Raw genomic sequence first — 25,536 nt, 5'->3', positions numbered from 1 at the left:
TTAAATACAATTAAAAAAATATTATTTGCCATTATCTACACTGCAGTCACGTTTCATTCCAGATCATATGACAGTTTATTATAAAATTGGTTGCGGGTACGCGTAGCCTACGAAGGCCAATTTGGCTACGTGTCACTGCCTTTTTTCAATTCCTTTTGATGAACCTTAAATGTTGAAGTTGGTCGTTATCTAAATACTCAAAGAGAAAACAGAATTTGTATATGTTGCAATATGAATGTTTTATATGACAAATATAGTTTTACGGGAAAAGAAGAATTGCCTACTCAAATCCAATCTATTAGAAAATCGAATTATAACAGAAGAGTGTCCACCATGCACTTGCAACTATTATTAGAATAATAGAATGATCAAAATTATATATACATGTAACTGTTTTATACAAATACTAATATAATATAGAACTACAAATCAGAGTACAATATTATAGTTATTATATGGTGAGGTTGAATTCCCTGTAAAATATTAATCATACACGCACAAACTTGTCTCAGATTTTTTTATTATCTATGTACCTTAACCTCACTTTCAGAGATGTCATTTTTTTTTAAAGTGCTTGTGACCATCCACAAGAACTTGTGGTCATCTGATGTTCAGTACTTCAGTACTTTGATTATATCTACAGTGTCAACTGCTAACCAACAAGTGGTCAGATGTTATTGGCAGACAGATTCACACCACAAATGTTTACCCTGAGATCTACCCTATACTGAAATGCTACAGAATCTACAGCAGAAAAACTAATTTAAAGATGTAAGTTTTAAAAACATAATTGCAGAAAGACTGTAAAAGGTGTTTATTATAATTCATGGATATAGTTGTATTTATATAGTACAAGTATATTCATTAAAATCGTCTGACAGCTGTTTCTTAGTTGTAGTGAAGATTATATCTGGAATAATCTGTTGTACTCTGAAAAAAAAGAAGAAAATACACATCAATATTTATAAGCTTTAAAATGTAAAAAGCATTGTTTTGGGGGGAGTAGGGGCAATAAGGCCCTTATTTGGCCCATATATTATCCCAATTTAAAAAGTTATCACACATATAAATAAATTTGTCCAAACTAGACTTACCTACAATGTATTCAGAAAATAAAAACAAATTTCACATTGAACAAGTTACCATGGCAACAAACCATGATTAAATTTGCATATTTTGAAAAGAAATCTTGATATTCCATGTTTTTCATCAAATTATATGTATGTTTTAGTTTGGAAAAGTATGTGCACACCCAAGAAACAACTTTATATTTGGTGAGATTATGTCAATAGTTATAATAAAGCTTCTCTGTAATTATTTTGTTGTTTCTTGCCTGCACAATGGAAATAATGATGGAAAACTGCATAAATTCTGCATTTTTCAGCATTTTTGCAAAAACGGTTCTTAATATGACTAAATTGGGACGTCGTCCGATAAAAATCTTTATATTTTTCATTTACATTTCTTGACCCAATTCATTTCCAAACATTATGTGCCACTTTGAAACAGTTATCAAACATTTTAGCATTTTTGAGTTATTGTTCAAAAACTGGAAAATCCCCCCTTTTTTAATGAATAAAACCCCATAACTCAGAAATGTAAAATCTAAAATTTATAAAATTCTAAAGGGAGCTTACATCAACAGATATAAACAATTCACCAAAGTTTCATGAGAACTGCTGAAAGCATTTTTTAGTTATTGTCAGAAAACTGGAAAATCCCCCTTTTTAATGAATCACCCCAAAACTCGAAAATGGTAAATCTGAAATTTATAAAAAACGAAAGGGAGCTCACGTCAATAGAACTAAACAATTCACCAAAGTTTCATGCATATTGGTTGAAGCATTGTGAGTTAATGTCCGACATGTTGACGACGGACGGATGGACAGACGGTCAACGGTATACCATAATATGTCCCGTAAACGGGCGTATAAAAACTGCAAAATTTCCTTAAAATTACCAATTTAGTGGCAGCAACCCAACCATGGGTTGTTAGATTCATGTGAAAATTTCATGGCTGGTAGAACTTGACACTTTAACCCAAGTCAGATTTGCTATAAATTCTTTGTTTTCTGAGATAGAAGCAAACTAGAGGCTCTAAAGAGCCTGTGTCGCTCACCTTGGTCTATGTGCATATCAAACAAAGGACACAGCTGGATTCATGACAAACTTGTGTTTTGGTGATGGTGATGCGTTTGTAGTTCTTACTTTACTGAACATTCTTGCTGCTTACAATTATCTCTATCTATAATGAACTTGGCCCAGTAGTTACAGTGGAAAATAATTTGTAAAAATTTACAAAATTTATAAAAATTGTTAAAATTTGATTATAAAGGCCAATAACTCCTTAAGGGGTCAATTGACCATTTTGGTCATGTTGACTTATTCTTAGGTCTTACTTTGCTGTACATTATTGCTGTTTACAGTTTATCTCTATCTATAGTAAAATTCAAGATAATAACCAAAAGCTGCAAAATCTTCTTAAAATTACCAATTCAGGGGCAGCAACCCAACACAGGTTGCCTGAATGGTCTGAAAATTTCAGGGCAGATAGATATTGACCTAACGAACAATTTTAACCTGTCAGATTTGCTTAAAATGATTTGGTTTCAGAGATATGAGCCAAAAACTGCATTTTACCATATGTACTATTTTTAGCCATGTCGGCCATCTTGGTTTGCGGGCATGGTCATCGGACACAATTTTGAAACTAGATACCCTACTGATGATAGTGGATAAGTTTTTTTAAATATGTCTTAGTAGTTTCAGAGGAGAAGATTTTTGTAAAAGATTACAAAAATTTACAAAAAAATGTAAAAAATTGACTATAAAGGCCAATAACTCCTTAAGGGGTCAACTGACCATTTTGGTCATGTTGACTTTTTTGTAGATCTTACTTTGCTGAACATTTTTGCAGTTTACAGTTTATCTCTATCTATAATAAATTCAAGATAATAACCAAAAACGGCAAAATTTCCTTTAAATTACCAATTCAGAGGCAGCAACACAACAACAGGGGTGTACGATTGATCTGAAAATTTCAGGGCAGATAGACCTTGACCTGATAAACATATTTACCCCATGTCAGATTTGCCCTAAATGCTTTGGTTTCAGAGATATAAGCCAAAATCTACATTTTTCCCCTATGTTCTATTTTTAGCCATGGCGGCCATCTTGGTTGGTTGGCCGGGTCATCGGACACATTTTTGAAACTAGATACCCCAGATGATTGTGGCCAAGTTTGGTTAAATTTGGCCCAGTAGTTTCAGAGGAGAAGATTTTTGTAAAAGTTAACGACGACAGACGCCAAGTGGCCCGAGAACACAGTTATTTCGTAGTGCATTTCTTTTAGACAATACATTCAAATTAAAAAAAATCGCACCTGCTCTATCTCAAAAAGATTTTTACAGTGTAGTGTACTACTATTGATATAAATAATATCAAAATTATAGAAACTTCTACCAGCTCTAACCCAAAATATTGACAATTCTGTGTTAAGGGGGGCTAAAATTCAGTTTGACAGCTTCAGACATTCTAATTTTTGACTTTTTTTAACTGGACCAAATCACTACTTAACATAAAGATTCAGCACCCTAATTTTTTTTAACATGTAATTTCACCCCCTTACTTAATATTTCATGCATAAAATATCAAGAAATAAATTGGGAAAGTGTTTCAAAAAAAATTGTCCCCCTCCAATTTTTTTCACCTCCCCCCTTTCCCTTATTTAAAAAATGTGGATAGTGTCCACATGTGGACACAGATGATGCCCCCGCTTGCATATCATATAGTTAAAAAGGGACATAACTGAAGAACGGTAAAAGTGATGCTCAGTCCAAATTTGAACTTGATCTGAGTTTTGTGGTAATAAGCATTGTGTGTAAGTCTCATAACATTTGGTTGAGGCTAACTTAAGTAGAGAACAGAAACTAAAAATTCAGCAATTTTTCTATTTGTGAACACGCATAACTCTAGAACGGTTGTGTAGAAGTTTTATAACATTTGGTTGAGACAAACTAAAAATTCAGCAATTTTTATGTTTATAAAGGGACATAACTCAAGAATGGTAAAAGTGTCACCACCAAATTTCATACTTAATCTGTATTATGTAGTAATAAGCATTGTGTATAAGTTTCATAACATTTGGTTGAGGCAAACTAAAGTTAGAAAACTGAAACAAAAAATTTGTACTTGATCTTAGTTTTGTGGTAATGAATATTGTGCATAGGTTTCATAATGTTTGGTTGGGGCAAACTTAGGTTACAGAATGGAAACTAAAAATTTTGCAATCTTTCGATTTATAATAATAATAATAATAAATTCTTTATTTAAAGATGGTAAAACTCAGTTAGTTACAATAAACTAATCTTCCCTGAGGCCCTAACATACAAATTACAATACAATCAAAAACAGATATTTACACATAGTTAATTTACAGTCAAGTAGTTCAATGTAATATTGTTAACATGATAAGATATAAAGCTGTTCAAGATGTACATGTAGTCAAAAAATCAAATAAAAATAAAAAAACAAAAAATATACAAATACATTGTAGAAAACATAATCTTATCAGGACTGTGTTAAGTACTTCTTGATACTTTGTTTAAAAGTATAAGTGTTTTGAGCTTTACACATTTTGTGTGGTAGTCCATTCCATAACACTGATCCAGAATAAACAAAAGATTTCTTAAATAGCTCACTTTTTGGCTTAGGAACTATCAGATTACCTTGAGTGACACCTCTCAAGGAGTAAGGATTATTATCTGATTTCAGTTTAAACTTTTGAACTAGGTACATTGGTGCTTCCATATGCATACATTTATATAGAAGTAAATATTTGTGGTATTTGATTCTATTGTCAACTGTCATCCACCCAAGTTTTTTAAATAAGGGGGCTGAGGGGGATTAAGGATCTGCATCTAGAATTAATCTTGCTGCCCTTTTTTGGAGTTTTAAAAATTCTTGTTATCCCTTCATTTTTACATTCACCCCAAATAATACAGCAGTAGTCAATTAGGGGCAGAATATACCCATTGTAATATGTTTTCTGTGCATTTATATCTAAAAATTTCTTTATTTTAGAAAGAAGGTATATTCTGGATGATATGTTAGCACAAACTTGGTCAATTTGATTTCTCCAGTTAAGTGTGCTGTCAATTTTAACACCTAATAATTTTTCACATGAAGAATTTTGTAATACTTTTGAATTTATTATCAAGTTTGGTTGATAAGTCTATATTGATAGTTTCTGCTTTGTTCCAGTAACCAAACATTTTGTTTTATTTGCATTAATGAACATGTTATTTATTTTGCACCACTCTTCAACCCCGTATAAATCTTCTTGAACATCATCATGTATATTTTCTATGTTTTTCCCTGATTTATGAAGAGTGGTGTCATCAGCATATAGGTCTGTTTCACAATTTTCAATGCATAAGGGAAGGTTGTTTATAAATAGCACAAATAATAGAGGACCAAGTATAGAACCTTGGGGGACACCAAATTTTACATGTTGTTCAGAATAAACATTACAAATGTTTACCTGCTGTTTTCTGTTATTCAGGTATGACTTGAAAAAACTAACAGTAGCCTCACTAAATCCATAAATTTCAAGCTTTAAACAAAGAATGTCATGATCTACCAAATCAAAAGCTTTTTTAAAATCTAATAAAATTGCTAGGTTTAAATTACCATCATTCATTTCTTGCAACCATTTGTCAATGATATTAATAAGTGCAGTTTGACAAGAATGCTGCGGCCTGAAACCAGATTGTGTAGGGTGTAAAAGTTTAAGTTTAGATAAGTATTTGTACATATTATTAGAAACATGTCTTTCTATTAATTTTGATAAAGTTGGAAGAACAGATATAGGTCTGTAATTTGTTGCTAAAAGCTTGTCACCATCCTTGAAAACTGGTGTTACCTTAGCATTCTTCAGTAAAGAAGGATATATGCCAGTATCTATCATTCGGTTAAATATGTATGTGAGAGGTGATGCAATAAAAGAGGCACTTAATCTTAGGATTTTTGGTCCAATATTATCCATACCAGATGCTTTGTTTATATCAAGTTTTGTTAACTCATTAAATAGCTCATTCATGATCACTGGTGGTATAGAAAATTTGTCATGTTTATGTAATTTATTTTTAACAAATTTATCAAAATTACTGAAATCTGCTTTGTTTACAGGTGTATAACTTTCTTGTTCTTTTAATTTTTCAGCACAGGAAGTGAAAAAGTTATTAAAAGTTTCTGCTATTGATTTTTTACTTTTAGTTGTAATTGTTATCTTCTGTGGCTAACTCATATGGTGTATTTTTAACTTTTGGGTTCAGACTGTGAAGACATTTCCATAAAGTTTTAGGGTCATTGGAGTCTTTTACCATATTTTTATAATAATTCTTTTTTGAGTTATCTATAATTTAATTGTTTAGTTTTATCTCTCCAAAATCTATACTCACTCCATAAACCAAGTGCATTATATTTATCTCTCATATTCCTAGTGTAAATGATTTCACTGTTATACCATTCAGGCTGTCTGTCCCTTTTAACTCTCTTTTTAACAACAGGAGCATATTTATCTAAAGCCTTGTTCAACATACCATAAAACAATTGTAGGCAGTCGGAGGGATTTTCTTCAAATTCAATTTTATGAAATGGTGTAGTTTGCAGATCTAATAAAAATTCATTTTGGTTGAAATTTTTGAAATTTCTGTAAGTAATTGTACTGTGTGTATTCTTTTTTCCTATATTTGCTTCTTTCCTTGTTAAACAGATAGGATAATGGTCACTAATTGCATATCTACACACATGTGATTCCTGTACCATATTTGGATTATTGACATAAATATGATCAATCAATGTACTAGAATCTTTTGTTACCCTTGTGGCATCTACAATCAGTTGATGAAAATTGTATGATTCTAAAACATTCAGCCATTTTTGAGGAGGTTTGTTTGGTGCTTTAAAATTAAAATCACCCATAATTGAGGCCCCCCCCCCCCCCTATAATTGTTATATCTGAATTCATGGTCATTGCCACTCTTATTTCTTTATCAGAATCATCAACCCAATCTATCAGTGACTTTGGTGGCCTATACACAAAACATAATAAAAAGGATTTTTTGTAATCTGGTTTAATTTCAACCCACATTGTTTCAATACCCCCTATTTCGATGTTGTTTTTTCTTAAAAATTTAATTGTTTCAGAAAAATAAACAATCAGACCACCCCCATTTTGTGATGTTCTGTCCTTTCTTTCAAAATACATAACCAGGTGCTTGTAATTCATTATCAGTAGTGTGTTTTGTTAAAAATGTTTCACACAATCCTAATACATCAGGTTGGTTATCAGAAAACATATGGTTATGTTTAATTTCTTCAAATTTACTTTCAATCCTATTAACATTATGAGAACAAATCCTTATACCTTTGGATTTACTAAAACCATAAAAATTAAAAATCTTATCATTAAAGTCTATTTGTTTCCCTGTCAATGCATGGTTTTCTAAATTGATTAGATAATATATACAAACAATAATTGCTAAAGTAAATACAGAGACATAGGATAATTTCACATCAATCATTAAACTGACCTGAGGGAGAGGTAACAATAAATTATCTACATTAGACTCATCATCAAACATTACACAGTTTGTATCATGCTGTTTAATACCAAGTAATGTATCCTGTTCAGATGTCTGAGATTCAGTGTTAAAATTATCAGAACTAATCAACCCATCATTAGTACTATAAAGTTTGACAGTAGACATTTCCTGGGTTGTGTCAAGTGAGAAATGACTCTCATTCTTTTCTTTAATTGTTTTTCTAGTGTTTCTAGTTTTCTTTATCTCAGAAATCTGAAGCCCTTGTGACTAAGAAAATAATTTACACATGCATGGAAATAAATTGCATTCAGAACATAAGTCAGTACATCAAATTTGTTTGAAGCAGATGTAAAATTGGCATAAAGGGGAATAACTCAATAATGGTTAAAGTGACACTACCCAAATTCAACTCGATCTGTGATTATCAGTGGAAGTCAAAATTAAACATTGCATTGTATAAAGCATTGATTGTAGTTGATTCAACTATAATCATGGACAAAGGAAGATAACTCCAATTTTAAAAAATACTTGATATTTAGAAGAAAATAAAAATTTTGCAATTTTTCCATTTATAAAGGGGCATAACTCTAGAACGGTTCAAGTGACGCCACCAAAATTCAATCTTGATCTGTGTATTGTGGTAAAAAGCATTGTGTATAAGTTTCATTTAAATATTCTGGTCTTATTACCTGGAATAATTTACCAAATAATATTAAAGAAATAAATAATTTAGATACATTTAAGATCAAATGTTCAAACTATTTTCTAACTGTACAGAATGAAGATGCTTGATTCTAATGTATTTTTTCTTCTTCTATTGAATGCATATGTACTTATTCAATATTTAAGCTGCTATGTATAACAGTATTATGTATTTTATTTTGTTTGTATTTTTTTTTCTTTTTTCTTTTCTATTTGTATTAATAGTTTTTGAAGGCCTCATGGAAGATTAACATGTAATTGTTAAATGTGTTACCTTCGTTAAATAAAGAATTTTATTTTATTTATTTTATTTATTTCATAACATTTGGTTGAGAACGGAAACTAAAAATTTTGCAATTTTTCCATTTATAAAGGGGCATAACTCTAGAACGGTTGAAGTGACGCCACCGAAATTCAAACTTGATCTGTGTTTTGTGGTAATAAGCATTGTGTATAGGTTTCATAACATTTGGTTAAGGCAAACTTAAGTAAGAGCTAGGGACTATATTCGTAGACAACAAAAACCAAAGGACGATAACTATGTCCTTGGACCAAGTGATAAGAAAAGCTCACTTGGCCCTGTGAGCCAGGTGAGCTAAAAACTGCATTTTACCCCTATGTTCAATTTTTAGCTATGGCGGCCATGTTTTCTACATCTACATCTACATTGTTGAAATGCAAAGAATCTAAGACCCATCACGCAAGTACTAATCAAGTCATTCAATATGGTGCTCATTTAAAACATATCTACATGCGAAATTAAAATTTTAGTGTTTGTTGCGGGACTACTCTATTAAATAAGATGTGAGGCTGTTCTTGAATGCCTCTGCATCTTCTATATTTAACATTCTTATTGGTAAGGTATTCCAGACTTTGATGGAAAGAAGCAGTATTTGTAGGTGTTGGTTGAAGTTTGAAGTTTTCTAAATTTACTTTGGTGATATTGCCGTGTTGCCCTGGTTTGTTTTTTTTATACATAATATGGAATATTTATGGCTTTTTCATGACGAAACAGAAAAGAAAACACAAACTTTATTCTAGATACTCTAAGAATCATTCAGCTTAAGTTTGGTTGGAATTGGTTCAGTAGTTTCAGAGGGGAAGATGTTTGAGATAGTTTACACTGGACGAATGACGACAAACACCAAAAGATGGCTAAAGCTCACAGTTCCTTCAGAACGGTGAGTTAACAAGAAAAAATGAAACAATTCTACCAATTCAATAATAACATTTAGCTGATGCACAACTTCAACCAGTGAGAGCGCTAACATGGCCATTTTTCAAGGGGCATAACTCTTTAAAAAAAGTCGATCATCCACCATTATAGAACTTGTTCGAGATATTGCTGATATTAACCTAGTGTACAAGTTTTATAAAAATCTGGCAAGAATTCTGTCAAACCTGAGGATGGACGCCAGTATTTTCATGTCCCATGCAACGCATTAAGCAGGATACAAAAACAAGAAAAACTTTAATATGAACCACACACCTACATAACAACCACTGAAAAACAGGATCCCAACTCAGGACAGGTGCTTAAAAATGCAGCGGGGTTTAAAAGTATTAACAGACGCCAACCTTCACCCTAACCTGAGACAGTTGTATAACATAACAACATAAAAAGGCACACTGTAAAATATCAATTGAAATGGCTTAACTCAATCAAAAATATATACACGCTTAATTGGGGTGTTTTGAACCAAATGCAATAAATTTTTCTTATTGAAAAGGTATTATAAAGCCATGCACCTCTTTGGTTCTTGAATTTGAAAATAAAATAAGTGGAGAATGTGACACAGATGATGCCCCTAAGGCCCTTGTTAATAACGTTACAAAAAAGGGGTCTAACTCAAGAACAGTAAAAGTGACAAAACCCAAATTCATCCATGATCTGTGTTTTGTGGTAATAAGCATTGTGTATTAGTTTCATAATGTTTGGTTGAAGCAAACTAAAGTTTGAGAACAGAAAATAATTTTGGGACAGATGACAGACGAATGTACAAAGAACAATAAAGGTAACACTCAATGCACCATCCAAAGCAGCTTGAGCATAAAAAACTAAAAGTTTTCAAAACAAATCAATCAATATCTTACCTCTACAAAATATGGACTACCTGTCATGATCATATCTTACCTCTACAAAATATGGACTACCTGTCATGATCATATCTTACCTCTACAAAATATGGACTAGCTGTCATGATGATATCTTACCTCTACAAAATATGGACTACCAGTCATGATCACATTTTACCTCTACAAAATATGGACTACCTGTCATGATCATATCTTACCTCTACAAAATATGGACTACCTGTCATGATCATATCTTACCTCTACAAAATATGGACTACCTGTCATGATCATATCTTACCTCTACACAATATAGACTACCAGTCATGATCATATCTTACCTCTACAAAATATAGACTACCAGTCATGATCATATCTTACCTCTACAAAATATGGACTACCTGTCATGTTCATATCTTACCTCTACAAAATATGGACTACCTGTCATGATCATATCTTACCTCTACAAAATATGGACTACCTGTCATGATCATATCTATATTTCTTTGTCCTAAGTCCATGATGATAGATGCTGAAAAAAATTTACAATAGGTTAAGACACAATAATTTGATAGATCCCTTATTTTTGATGTAGGTATCAAAATTGGCGGAAAATTTTGAACCACTGGCACAGCTGTTCACCAGTTTGCTAATTAGGACTTTCAAATGCACATACTACAGTTATTCTTTGGGTTTCTTGTCATTCTTGTAATTCACAAGTCAAACCTAGCTCCTATAGTTTTTTAGACAACAGCAAAAACTAATTAACATTTAATATTTAAATCTAGCCCCTATAGTTTTTAAAATTTGCACTGGCTACAGTTACTTTTGAAAACATAACAATAACAAAAAAGTTATTTTACATTGAACACTAATTGCTGGAATGCTATGTCTGATCAATTATGAAAATAACAATTATATTTGTGTCCTTGGTTAAATTGTTATTGCTACAATAATGCATTTCAATGTATACTGGGAATAGTAATATAATATGTCCCATATGTATGTGATTTATTATTTAAATACAACTTGACTTGAAAAACTTTGATTCCTAAACAATTCAATGATACATACACTTTTGCAGACAGGATGAGATTATATAATTTATGGGACAGCTTCTGCACATTGGAGGTGCTTTTGGCTGCATGTTTAAGTCCTAAGCATTTTAAAGTCCTAAGCATGCTTAAATCCTAAGCATGCTTAAGTCCTAAGCATGCTTTAGTCCTAAGCACACTTAAGTCCTAAGCATGCTTAAGTTCTATGCATTTTTAAGACCTAAGCATGTTTAAGTCCTAAGCATGTTTAAGTCAAAAGCTTGCCTAAGTCCTACACATGCTTAAGTCCTAAGCATGGTTAAGTCCTATGAATTTTTAAGACCTATGCATTTTTAAGACCTAAGCATTTTTAAGTCTTAAGCATGTTTAAGTCCTAAGCATTTTTGGTGGAATCCACTCTAGGCAGCCATCACAAACAAGTGATGCTGCAATGTGCACATCGGTTTTGCAGACTAAACAGTTCCACTCTACAATTTCCCTTTTTAAGTTACTATATGTCAGCTTTCAATGCCTGCCATTACTGATGAAAGGTTCATCCTGGATTTTAATATCTTACTCAATTATTCATCGCTGAGATGGAACAAAATAAAACAAAACTAAAGTCGGTTAAATTAAATAAAGCTAAAACTAACTTGACTATAACGCAAAGTAACCATAAACACAGTTATTATTGTTTCGTTCTTAAAAAAAATTGGTTCCTATAGAAACCCAACATAGCATTCATAAGAGTTTAAACTCATACTAAAATTCTGCACTATCCTTCCCTTCACTTTGAGTCTTCCAAATATTTTAATTTCGCTGCTATATTTATACTCGTATCATTCCAAGTTATGTCACTAAATGTTGATGAAATCATACAGATTTCAACCAAATTATGGTCAAGGAAATATAGAGCAACATGAACTCAATATTCAAGTCAGATATCTAAAATGTTTTAACAAACATTTAATAAACATTTTGTTAAAACAGCTTTTTTGTCGACACTATGTGTTCTATGTTTCCTATCCAAAAAATCATTGAAAATTTATAGAACGCATGTTTGTAAATTTTCAACAAAAAGACATATTTTCTATCTAGTCATTGTATTTACTATGCATGATTCATTGTGATATCGGTCAACAAATCCTAATTTGAAATTATAGCTAAAAACAAGAGCCGTTTTAGGGTGCTATCGACCTACTCCTTTGTTGGTTATAATTCATTGAACAATTTAAAAGTGAAGAAAATTTTTAAAGAAAGAATGCACAAGAGTGCACACGCTGAAATGTCTCGCCTTTACATACCATTGATATTATGATGACAGTCCTAAAAATAAAGCTACAACTACAACTATCACATAAACTTAACATGATCCAAGAAAAATATGTCAAGGTCAGATAAACCAAACAGGAAATACAGGTACAACTTACAATTATTCAATACGCTTAATATAGTGACCTATTGCTTATAGTTTCTAAGAAACAGACGAAACCAAGTAAACTGAACATTGACCAATGAACCATGAAAATGAGGTCAAGGTCAGATGAACCATGTCAGGCAGACATTAACACCTTATATAATTACAATCAATCTATGCATTAAATATAGTTGACCTATTGCTTATAGTATCAAAGAAACAAACTTAACCATTAAAACATAACATTGACCAATGAACCACCAAAGTGAGTTCAAGGTCAGATGATACCTGTCAGACAGACATTTACAGCTTACAATCCTTCCATACAACAAATATAGTTGACTTATTGCTTATAGTTTAAGAAAAACAGACCAAAACACAAAATCTTAACATTAAGCAATGAACCGTGAAAATGAGGTCAAGGTCAAATAAAACCTGTGCAACTGACATGCATGTATACTATAAAATATTTCCATACACCAAATGTTGTTCAACTATTGCATAAAGGAACCATTGCATAAAGTATTAGAAAAAAGAGCAAAACTCAAAAACTTAACTTTCACCACTGAACCATGAAAATGAGGTCAAGGTCAGATGACACCCACCAGTTGGACATGTTCACCTTATAATCATTCCATACACCAAATATAGAAAACCTATTGCATAAAGTACAAGAAAAACAGACCAAAACACCAAAACTTACCTATAACCACTGAACCATGAAATTGAGGTCAAGGTCAGATGAAGCCTGCCAGTTGGACATTTACACCTAATAATCCTTCCATACGCCAAATATACTAGACCTATTGCTTATAGTATCTGAGATATGGACTTGACCACCAAAACTTAACCTTGTTTATTGATCATTAAATGAGGTCAAGGTCAAGTGAAAATTGTCTGACGGGGATGAGGACCTTGCAAGGTACGCACATACTAAATATATTTACCCTGTCACTCATAATAAAAGAGATATTGACATTACAAAAAATCTTAACTTTTTTTTTCAATTAGTCCCTGAACCATGAAAATGAGGTAGAGGACAATGAACATGAGACAGACAGAAACTTCATAACATAAGGCTTCTATATACAAAGTATGAAGCATCAAGGTCTTTTACCTTCTAAAATATATAGCTTTTAAGAAGTTAGTTAACGCTGCTGCCGCCGAATCACTATCCCTATGTCGAGCTTTCTGCAACTTAAGTCGCAGACTCGACAAAAACTAGTGTATTACAAGGTTCTATCCTTGGCCCTCTGTTATTTATCTTATATATTAATAATTTACCAATGAACATTGAAAATTTATTAATAGATTTATGGAATTGAAAACTAGTGTTTGCAAAATTGTATGAAAGTAAATGCCAAAAAATGTAAATCAATGATTATTGATTCAAAACAGAGGCTTTATTCAACTGGGAACAGTTAAGATATCAATATTTCAGATGAACAAATAGAGAATGTAGATTGTAAAAAACTTCTTGGTTTATTATTATATCGACAAAAACCTTAATTGGAATGAGCAAATAGATAAAATGTCACATACAATATCAAATAGAATCAACTTATTACAAAAGATAAGAATGCATATACATATTATTTATTTTAATGTGTATATTCTGCCATTGTTCGATTAATTATTGTTGCAATATATGGGGTAGTTGTTATGAAAGTGGAATAAATAAACTTCATAATTTATCAAAGAAATCTGCTAGGGTTAAAGTAGAAGCTGGCATAATGACATCCTCCAGTTGATTGTTTAATTTAAACTTCTTAAATGTGGAAAAACAACTTCAATATCAAAAGGCAATACTTAAATCATTAAAAGATATGGTTCCTAACTATTTACAAGAAAACTTTAATCTTAGAGGTAATCAAAATTATAATTTTCATTCAGCTGATGAAAAACTATTAAATGTACTTTATAAATGTGTTATTATTATTTGGTTTGATTAAAGATTTAAATTATTTAATTAGCAAAACAGTGAAACTTATATTTCTACACCTCAGTAATCACACGGGTTCAAACTAGATTTTTGTTAGTATAAACTCTTGTATTAAATTTATCTAGATTATTTCGCTCTTTTTATTGGATATAAACATTTCCTTTGTTGTTAATTGTTTATTTATACTATTGCAAAGTGTTTTCTTTACTTTTTGAATTTGATATTACGTTGAAATTACCCACCCTCCCTCCCTCTTTCTAATTTTTTTTTCTTTTTTTATAAATTTATAGCAGATATTTGCCAAAAAATTTGGTTATATATTTATGTTTATGTATTTTCATTTGTGTATTGAATTATTTATGATATGTTGTGTTTTGTAATATTGAAAAAATATTTATAACAGGCAAATACGAATTATACCTATTGACTTCTTTTTATTTCACCCAGTTGATAATTTGAGGATTCTCAGGAAGATTATCCTCTTGAAATAAAGATTATTTATTCATTTATTTATCTATTCAAGTAATCCTCCAGTTTGCTGATGAAACAAAAAAAAACAACACTTGTTTATATCATGCAAACTACACTAATACAATCTGATAAACTGATTATCGACATCACATCTATATTGTAATATATCAGCTGCTGAGCACACAATATGAATCTGTTTTTAAGTCGTTCTCTAAGCTCACCCGACAAATAGATTCATATTGTGACTCTCAGCTGATATTTTACAATATCAATCTGCAGACAACCTGATAATTGGTACAAATAATATGTACATTCACTCAGTTATCTGGTAATCTTCTATTAAACAATTTTATGGTTTAAGCTTACGGTCAGTTTGATTGTTCATGTTATAATGTGCTGCCATAGTTTTCTTAGACTGTTCCCTCTCCATATTAGCAGTCTGCCAATACAAATCTAAATCTGAGCCAGGAATTTGGATGTTGTAGATTCTTACCTGTAACAAAAGCAAACAATTATATAAAGCATTTCAGTATGAATTTAAGTATTTATTTGTTGATAATTTTAATAATTGTCCATATTAAAAAAAAGGTTTTTATCGTTCACTTTATCAAATCTAATTTTGTAACTAAGTTTAGATGCTATTTTTTACAGAAACAATGTTGTTAATCTTGTCTTTTTTTCTTGAATTTCAGTGAACTACAGATCACCCGAAAAGTCGAAAGAGATTAATATAAGTTGCATAACTTGTTTCCCAATCCACTATAAATAAATATGTTTAAACTAACTACAGATCATCAGTTACTAGCATGCTTTGTTTCTCAATACTTCTATGTCAGGAGTGTAACAGATTTAAGCCAATCAGAAACAGACTTATTCAATTGCAATTTAAATAAACTGCGTCCCGAGCACAGTGGATACGACCGCAGAGGTCTAAACCTGACTAGTTGGGCAAAAATGAACACAATATTCAAGCTTGATACAGGTCTGAATTTGGATTGTAATTAATTATTTGACACATAATAGGTTTCTGACACAGATTAAATGAAGTCAAAGTACTTAAAATTGGTTATATGATTTGAATTTATATTCAAGATTTCTTGCTATTGTACAATCCACTGTATACTGTGTTGTTGCACAATACTTAGTAAATCTGTTTCCAGACTATATACAAATAATTAGCAATTGTGACCCCAACCTTTGACTTGTGGTATTAAACCTTGTGGCTTGTGGTACAATTTCAGAGCAATCAAATTACTTCAATACACAAATTATTGTCCTGAAACTAGGAAAATGCTTGTTTTGGGACTCTTTTTGGCCCATAATTCCTTAAAGGTTGGGACCATCACCCCCTTCCTTCCCAACCTTCTTTTTGTGGTATTGAACCTTTTGCTTAAATTTCAAAGAGATCCATACACATAAACTTAAATGTCTTCAGAAGACAACGACTATGAGAGACATGATAGCATTATACAATCCCCAAAATTTGTTTGCAGTCATATAAAAAGTAATAATGTAGACTAGTCTTCTGTGTTGAGCTGAGGTATAGTACTGTAATTTTTTTTAATAATTATCAGCTTGTTTTTCTACATGTTGAGGACAAATGAACAGAAAAAGAGGAATGGGATGCTAAACTTAAAAGGGGGCAGCCCTGTTATTCTGACGCCCCATTGGTCTGACGGCCTATTCGTCCGACATCCCAATAGTCCGCCGCCCCATTAGTCTGTCACCCCATTTGTCTGCTGCCACAATAGTCCGACACCCCTATAGTCCAACACGGAATAATTGAACAACATTTTACATCATTTTAGATTAAAATTCCAGTGACATGTTCATTTAATCCAATAATTGACTGATTCATGTTTAAGTAAATAAAAAAAAAATCTTCAGTACAAGAGGTTAATCTCTTTAGTTAAAACTAATCTATCTTCCTGAGAGTTCTCAAACTTTGATAATGACAAATTCATAAAGAACATAAAATATTATAATGGTATTTTTTTCAGTAAATAACCAAGAATTCTCTTAATATATTGCTGGAATTTACCACAGAAACTTACTTTAAATAAATCAAATATTAACAGCAATATAAAGTGCATATGCATGCACTTTAATGGTACTTCAATCTGTCGATACCCGACTGTTAATGATGTCTTTACACTAAATCCATTGGATGGTGGATGTGTACTGATTCATTTTTTAGTTATGATAAATGATTTATTTATTAGTTGTTATCGGTGGTCCCAATGTCTATATCACTCAGCTCAGCTCTTAATAAAATTGCATATCATGGCTTTGTGATGTCAAATGTGTTGACCCAGCATCAATAACTTTCACCCGGAAATATCAGCCATGTCATAATGTTTGAACTGACGCTGATAAGTTTGACCCAAACTTAAAAGAAGCAAAAACAGCCCAATAAATCAATTATCAGGCTATTTACATATTAATGTTTGAAAATATCAGCTGCTTGACACAATATGAAAGCTTTTTGATCTCGTTCGCTGTGCTCACTCAACAAAAAGCTTTATATTGTGACTCGCAGCTGATATTTTACAATATACTGCCTGAATTTACCACAGAAACTTACTTTAATTTTACAATATCAACATGCAGACAACCTGATAATTGGTGCTTATTGGAAAAAATACCCTTCCACGTCTGGTCTGTGTTTATGTTTGATGTTTTTCCACTTGGTATCGATCTGGTGAGTTAAGCCCTTTTCAACTGATTTTTAAAGTTGGTGCTGTAACACCACTGTCCAAACTTAGGGGATGGGGATGGGGCGACCACAAACATGTTTAACCCCTTCACATTCTTTGTGTGCCTGTCCTAAGTCAGGAGTCTGTACTCTTGTAGTTGTCATTGGTTCATTGATATAAGAGGTTGTGGTATGAACGCCAATGACTACTCTCCATCCAACCATGTCTGTCGTATTTGTTTTTCGTTTAATTTTTTGTTTAGTTATACATTAGGTTGTGAGTTATCTCTATTAAATTCTTTCATATTTTCATGTCAGGGCTGACATAACTGACTTTACAGTATGGGTTATTATACGACCTCAACAAAATTTTGCGGCCGTATATTAGTATCACGTCATCGTCGTCCGATGACACTTTGTTTCCGGACTACAACTTTAGTTTAAGTGCATGGATCTCTATGAAACATTAACACAAGGTTTGAAAACACAAAAGGAAGGTTGGGACTGATTTTGGGGGTTATGGTCCCAACAGTTTAGGAACACTAAGCCCAAAAGGGATAAAAATAAGTATTTTTTTAGTTTCCAAACAATAACTTGTGTGTAAGTGTATGGATCTTTCTGAAACTTTACCACAAGGTTCCATACCAAAACTAGAGGCTCTTAAACGCCTGTGTCGCTCACCTTGGTCTATGTGCATATTAAACAAAGGACACAGATGGATTCATGACAGAATTGTGTTTTGGTGATGGTGATGTGTTTGTAGATCTTACTTTACTGAACATTCTTGATGCTTACAATTATCTTTATCTATAATGAACTTGGCCAAGTAGTTTCAGTGGAAATTATTATGTAAAAATTTACAAAATTTATGAAAATTGTTAAAAATTGATTATAAAGGGCAATAACTCCTTAAGGGGTCAATTGACCATTTTGGTCATGTTGACTTATTTGTAGGTCTTACTTTGCTGTACATTCTTGCTGTTTACAGTTTATCTCTATCTATAATAATATTCAAGATAATAACCAAAAGCTGAAAAAAATTTATAAAAATTACCAATTCAGGGGCAGCAACCCAACAACGGGTTGCCTGAATGGTCTGAAAATTTAAGGGCAGATAGATCTTAACCTAATGAACAATTTTGTTTTTGAAAGATTTTCTCGAAATGCTTTGGGTTTAGATATATGAGCCAAAAACTGCATTTTACCCCATGTACTATTATTAGCCATGTCGGCCATCTTGGTTCGTGGGCGGAGTCATCAGACACAATTTTTAAACTACATACCCTAATGATGATTGTTTACAACTTTGGTTAAATTCATCTTAGTAGTTTCAGAGAAGAAGATTTTTGTAAAAGATAACAAAAATTTACGAAAAATTGTTAAAAATTGACTATAAAAGGGCAATAACTCCTTAAGGGGTCAACTGACCATTTTGGTCATGTTGACTTATTTGTAGAACTTACTTTGCTGAACATTATTGTTTTTACAGTTTATCTCTATCTATAATAATATTCAAGATAATAACCAAATACGACAAAATTTCCTTAAAATTACTAATTCAGAGGCAGCAACCTAACAACGGGTTGTCCGATTCATCTGAAAATTTAAGGGCAGATAGATCTTGACCTGATAAACATTTTTATTACATGTCAGATTTGCTCTCAATGCTTTGGTTTCAGAGATATAAGCCAAAATCTACATTTTACCCCTATGTTCTATTTTTAGCCATGGCGGCCATCTTGGTTGGTTGGCCGGGTCACCGGACACATTTTTTAAACTAGATACCCTAATGATGATTGTGGCCAAGTTTGGTTAAATTTGGCCCATTAGTTTCAGAGGAGAAGATTTTTGTAAAAGTTTACGGACGACGGACGACGGACGCGGGATGACAGACGCCAAGTGATGAGAAAAGCTCACTTGGCCCTTTGGGCCAGGTGAGCTAAAAAGGAAGGTTGGGATGGATTTTGGGGGTTATGGCCAAAACTGTTTAGGAATTAGGGGCCAAAAACAATACTTTTCTAATACTTTGTATAAATTGCTTATTTCTTGACCAATTTCAATGGAGTTTTATTCTTGAATTCTTGGGGTTCTTTTAAATGCTGAATCTAACCGTGTATTAAGTTTTTGGAATTTGGGCCCTGTTTTTAAATTGGTCCACATGAGGTCCAAAGGGTCCAAAATTAAACTTTGTTTGATTTCATCAAAAGTTGAATTATAGAGGTTCTTTGATATGCCCAATCTAACCGTGTATTTAGAATTTTAATTTTGGGTCCCGTTTTCAAATTGGTCTACATTAAGGTCCAATGATTCCAAAATTAAACTTTGTTTGATTTTAACAAAAATTGAAATCTTGGGGTTCTTTGATATGCTGAATCTAAACCTGTATTTAGATTTTTGATTATGGGTCCAGTTTTCAAATTGATCCAAATTAGGGTCCAAAATTTAACTTTGTTTGATTTCAACAAAAATTGAATAGATGGGGTTCTTTGATATGCTTAATCTAACCATATATTTATAGTTTTGATTTTTGGGCCCTGTTATCAAATTGGTCCACATTGAGCTCAAAAGGGTCTAAAATAAAAGTTTGTTTGATTTTGTCAAAAATTTAATTCTTTGAATTCTTTGATATGCTGAATCAATCCATGTATTTAGATTTTGGATATTGGACCATAATAGGTAAATTTAAATTTTTAAGTTCAATTAGACCACATTCATTCTGTGTCAGAAACCTATGCTGTGTCAAACATTTAATCACAATCCAAATTCAGAGCTGTATCAAGCTTGAATGTTGTGTCCATTCTGGCCCCAATTGTTCAGAGTTCCTCCTCTGCGGTTGTATGAAGCTGCGCCCTGCGGAGCATTTCATTTTCATTGTTGAAGGCTGTACAGTTGCCTATAATTTCTTACATCCACTTTTTTAAAAACCTTTGGTGGATTGTTGTCTCAATGACAATCATAACTCACCTCCTTATTTTTATATCATAAGAAAGAGTAGTTCAAATACCATGTCAGCAACGATTCTATGAAGTAAATTTTCTATTTTGGCCATACTTAACCTTTGTCAGACTATTGGGTTGTCAGACTAATGGTGTGTCTGACTAATGGGGTGTCGGACCAATGAAGTGTCTGAATAAAGGGGTGTCGGAATATCAGGGTGACCACGCTAAAAAGTAAACAAAGTAATAGACTGACATTGGAAACAAAGTGATATAATCATATGAACATACTGTGGATTCATTATCTTTCGTTGGATACCAACTTTTATAATTAAGTGGGTACAGGGAAACCATGAAAGTAAATATTCAAAGAATCACAAATTCGCTGTATGATTATATGCATACTTTGTGAAATCCACAAAATTAAATATCGACGAAAATGCAAGTTTTCCTCAATCCACGAAAATTGGTACCCACGAAAAAGAAATGAATCTACAGTACTAAACTTACATCATCAACTTTCACATTCTGCATGTAGTGTACAAGATCTGATCCTAGATACAATACCATGTTACCATCCTGCAAATAAAAATACTTGTATAATACTTGTAATTCTGGGTAGACTTGACAAGAAATTCACATCAGGACAAGAGAAAAAGGGCAAAAGATACCAGAGGAACAGTCAAACTCATAGATCAAAAATAAACTGACAACGCCATGGCTAAAAAAAGAAAAAGACAAAAGACAAATAATAGTACACAAGTCACAACATAGAAAACTAAAGACTAAGCAACACGAACTCCACTAAAAACTGGGGGTGATCTCAGGTGCTCCGGAAGGGTAAGCAGATCCTGCTCCACAGGTGGCACCCAACATGTTGCTCATGTTCTTATAAACCATGTAAATTGTCTAATTCAGTACAATTGTTATATTTGCACTAGGTATATAGCCTACTACAACAGTTATTGAGCCTTGAGAATGTCGAGTATACAGTAGGCATATGTTCACTATGCCCGCGTCTGTAGTGAGTTTTTGATTTTAATGAACGTTATCTATGTATCACTAGTAATTTATTAAGCCAGGAATTATGTACCACAAATTACTTAAAACCTTTACCAAATTCTTCCATAAATATAAAGATTTCGTTTTGAAGTTTGGCTGAACCTGTAGAAAACTTATTTCAAACTGGATAGCACATCCTCATTTTTACGGAAATGTTGTTTACCGTCTCCAGAAATTTAGAAATGATCCTGGTAAACTTATCGATCCTTTAAATAAACTTATTCTAAAAGGTTACCAATTCAACACTGTAATTAGATCATTGAATATTGTTTTTATTGGTATTAATATTGATTTTGTTATCAGTAAATTAAAAGGAAACTAAATATTATTGTTATATACATATACACATTCATGCATCTACAATCTGTCGATACCTGTATCTTGGCATTGCACAAGGTAATGTTTTTCTCTGACTGTTTATGACGTCTTTACACTAAATCTATTAGATGTTTGATGTGTACTGATTTATAATTTAGTCTTAGATGCATGATTTTTTTATTAGTGGCTTTGAACTAGCTGTCAGTAACTGCGAGTACTCTCAGATCGTTTTTGTTGTTGTTGGGATATACAAGTACCCAGCCACGTCCACTTTGTGTAGTATTTCTATTTGTATCCATCTGATGAGTTAAGCCTTTTTCAACTCATTTTTATAGTTTGTTCTTATATTGTAATGTGACAACACTGTCCCAGGTTAGGGGGAAGGTTGGGATCCCGCTAACATGTTTAACCCTGCCACATTCTGTATGTATGTGCCTGTCCCAAGTTAGGAGCCTGTAATTCAGTGGTTGTTGTTTGTTGATGTGTTACAGATTTGTTTTTCTTTCATTTTTGTATATAAATAAGGCCATTTGTTTTCTCGTTTCAATTGTTTTACATTTGTCATTTCGGGGCCTTTTATAGCTGACTATGCAGTACAGGCTTTGGTCATTGTTGATGGCCATACAGTGACATATTATGAGTTGTTAATTTCTGTATCATTTGGGCTCTTGTGGAGAGTTGTCTCATTGGCAATTATACCACATCTTCTTTTTTATATATAGTTTATAACACATCATTCTATAAGAGGAAATGCATGAAGAAATTAGATATTTTCCTTGTTTGTGTTTGTTGGACCATGATTATTGTCAAGCATTATTATGTCTATATAACATCAAAAACAGTTTAATTGGTATGGTTTATATTGTTTGAAATAGAAATAAAGTTTTGCTTGTAGTTTTGATAGTTTTTTTAAACTGTTGTTACAATAAGTTAGTTTATTTCAAATTGAAGTAAGAAATCTCAAATTATTCAAAAATCTCCACTAACATGTATAGGAAGGGCATGTCAAGTCATCTTGTACTATCAAATAAAAAATGAACAAACAATGTTAAGTTTACACATACAAAAGGGAGTATTAGAGTTAACAACATTTTGTTATGAAATTAAATACACAAGCATTGCTATATGCCTTTTTGTGCTTCCTTGTTACATATTTGTTTGTTTTTATAGTGATTAAGATTGTAACAAAATGTTGACTGCTGTACCTCTATTTTTGAAATTTTTACCTATTATGTCTGTTTGCTTTGTTCAAGCATTGTTGTCATCATAATGGAATTTGATGCGACTGTCATACAAGTGAGAGGTTTAGCTAGCTTTCAATCCACCATTTTTTTTCTAAATGCCTGTACCAAGTCAGGAATATGACAGTTGTTATCCATTCGTTTGATGTGTTTGAGCTTTTGATTTTGCCATTTGATTAAGGACTTTCCATTTTGAATTTTCCCCTGAGTTCTTTTTTTTTAGTTATAAAAAACATATGCATCATTTTTTTTTCTTTTAAGTTTTATTTATTTTAAACTAAAAACATGCATGTTTTTCCCCCCAAAATCGATCCCAACCCTCCTTTGGTGGTATGGAACCTTGTGGCACAATTTCGTAGAGATCCATACAATTTTACAAAAATTGATTTTCCTGAAACAAGAAACTTGTTTGTTTTTTACCCCTTTTTGCCCTATTATTCCTAAACAATTAGGATACAAATCAAACCTTCTTATTGTTGTATGGAACCTTGTTGTAAAATGTGGTAAAATCTCATAGAAATCCATAAACTCATACTAAGTTATTGTCTGGAAACCAAATATATATTATGTCTTATGATGAGGAAGACAATGTCATACCATTATAAGGCAGTATTAAATCTCCTGTGATCAGTGATCACAATAATTAGTGCACACAAATGCCAAACATTAATTTCTGAATTTACAGTATAACAATTTGACGACTAAAAGTGCTATGTGAATAACAGAGATTTGTTTACCCAAACAATTTCTGTAGCATCTGTGATCTGAACATCTAATCCATTTACACCATTGACATACAATGTTACTGACTTTTCTGTAATAAAAAATTAATCAAAGCATTAAAGGCTGTAAAAGCAATTGCTGCCATGTTAATGTTTAAGGGACTTTTATTTTTCATCCACATATATATAAGAATTAAACCTGACAGGAGTGTTGTCTAGTGAGAAGTAAGAAGGTTTTAACTTTATATCAATAAAAGACTTTAGCAGAAAGTCAGTTTTGATATGTTTTATATTTCACAAGGAGACAAAAGTTTACCAGGCTAAAGTTGGGGTCAAATTTACATGTGCTGAAACATATAACTCAAAAAGAAATTATCCCCTGGTAATGTTTGTAACTGGGCAATAATTTCCTTTATTGATTTAATTTTAACAATTATCATAACTAATTTAAATTTAACCATTCAATTAAAACATTTCAACTTTCCAGACACAAATGTTGAAAAACGGGAAAGAAATAAAATATCTTACAAGACATAAACATGTAAAAAATAAATATATATTTCAGCTTACTAAAAATATTTTCATAATGTTACTTTGTCTTCATTTCTTAAAATTAAGTCCCAAAAACATTATTGCTCAGTTGATATGTTTCATCCTCATGCGGTACGAGATAACTATAATTATCATGCAATCCCGAAAAGGGGGGTTATCACAGACAAACATGACATTAAATCGACATTATACGAACAAGAACAAACAGCTCTTCGTTGCTTTGATATTTATCAATTTTCAGGAAACATTGCGAAAAATGATCTTCAATATTTCGAAAACATGTGAAATAAAATTGCAAACACGATGGACTGTCGAGTGTCAACACACATAGTAGACTCGTCCACTGGAAAGACGAGGTTATGGTTTCATCATTTGTCATGCATACCCAGTTTTGATTATGATATCCAAAAGGACGTACTTTTTTTCAATCTATGAAACTAGAAAATTCCAAATTGTAAATATCTCTTCATCTGGACTTGGCATCTATCATGTTTTGACGGGTCCATTTCATTAGTAAGATGATCGATTAATCTTACGGAGTTATGACAAAAAAGGAAAATGAACTTATTGTTATGTGTTTTTAACAAGGGTTTTGTTCCGCTAAATTATTTGTGCAAACAAATCAACACAAGAGGCTCTCAAGAGCCTGAATCGCTCACCTGTATTTCAAAGGAGAAGATTTTTAAATGTTAGCAAACTTGATGAACAAATTGTGTAAAATTGTCTTTAAAGGGCAATAACTCCTTAAGGGGTCAATTGACAAT

The 25,536-nt window shown here is 32.0% G+C and overlaps 1 protein-coding gene across 1 annotated transcript in view; it reads right to left on the bottom strand.

Moving 5' to 3' along the window:
- Positions 1–500: 500 nt before the first annotated feature.
- LOC127705275 (uncharacterized) overlaps positions 501–25,536 on the bottom strand; it is a 431,608-nt gene continuing 406,572 nt past the window's right edge. The window contains exons 59-63 of the mRNA XM_052209598.1: positions 24,236–24,312; positions 21,388–21,456; positions 15,613–15,739; positions 10,844–10,914; positions 501–930 (exon numbers count right to left, since the gene is read on the bottom strand). Of these exons, the coding sequence (XP_052065558.1) occupies positions 889–930; positions 10,844–10,914; positions 15,613–15,739; positions 21,388–21,456; positions 24,236–24,312 (386 nt within the window). The 3' untranslated portion in view covers positions 501–888. The remainder of the gene's footprint in view (positions 931–10,843; positions 10,915–15,612; positions 15,740–21,387; positions 21,457–24,235; positions 24,313–25,536) is intronic.

The sequence above is a fragment of the Mytilus californianus genome, unplaced genomic scaffold (assembly GCF_021869535.1).
Source record: "Mytilus californianus isolate M0D057914Y unplaced genomic scaffold, xbMytCali1.0.p SCAF_6, whole genome shotgun sequence".
Taxonomy (NCBI): domain Eukaryota; kingdom Metazoa; phylum Mollusca; class Bivalvia; order Mytilida; family Mytilidae; genus Mytilus; species Mytilus californianus.
This window is presented reverse-complemented; position numbering and strand designations above follow the sequence as displayed.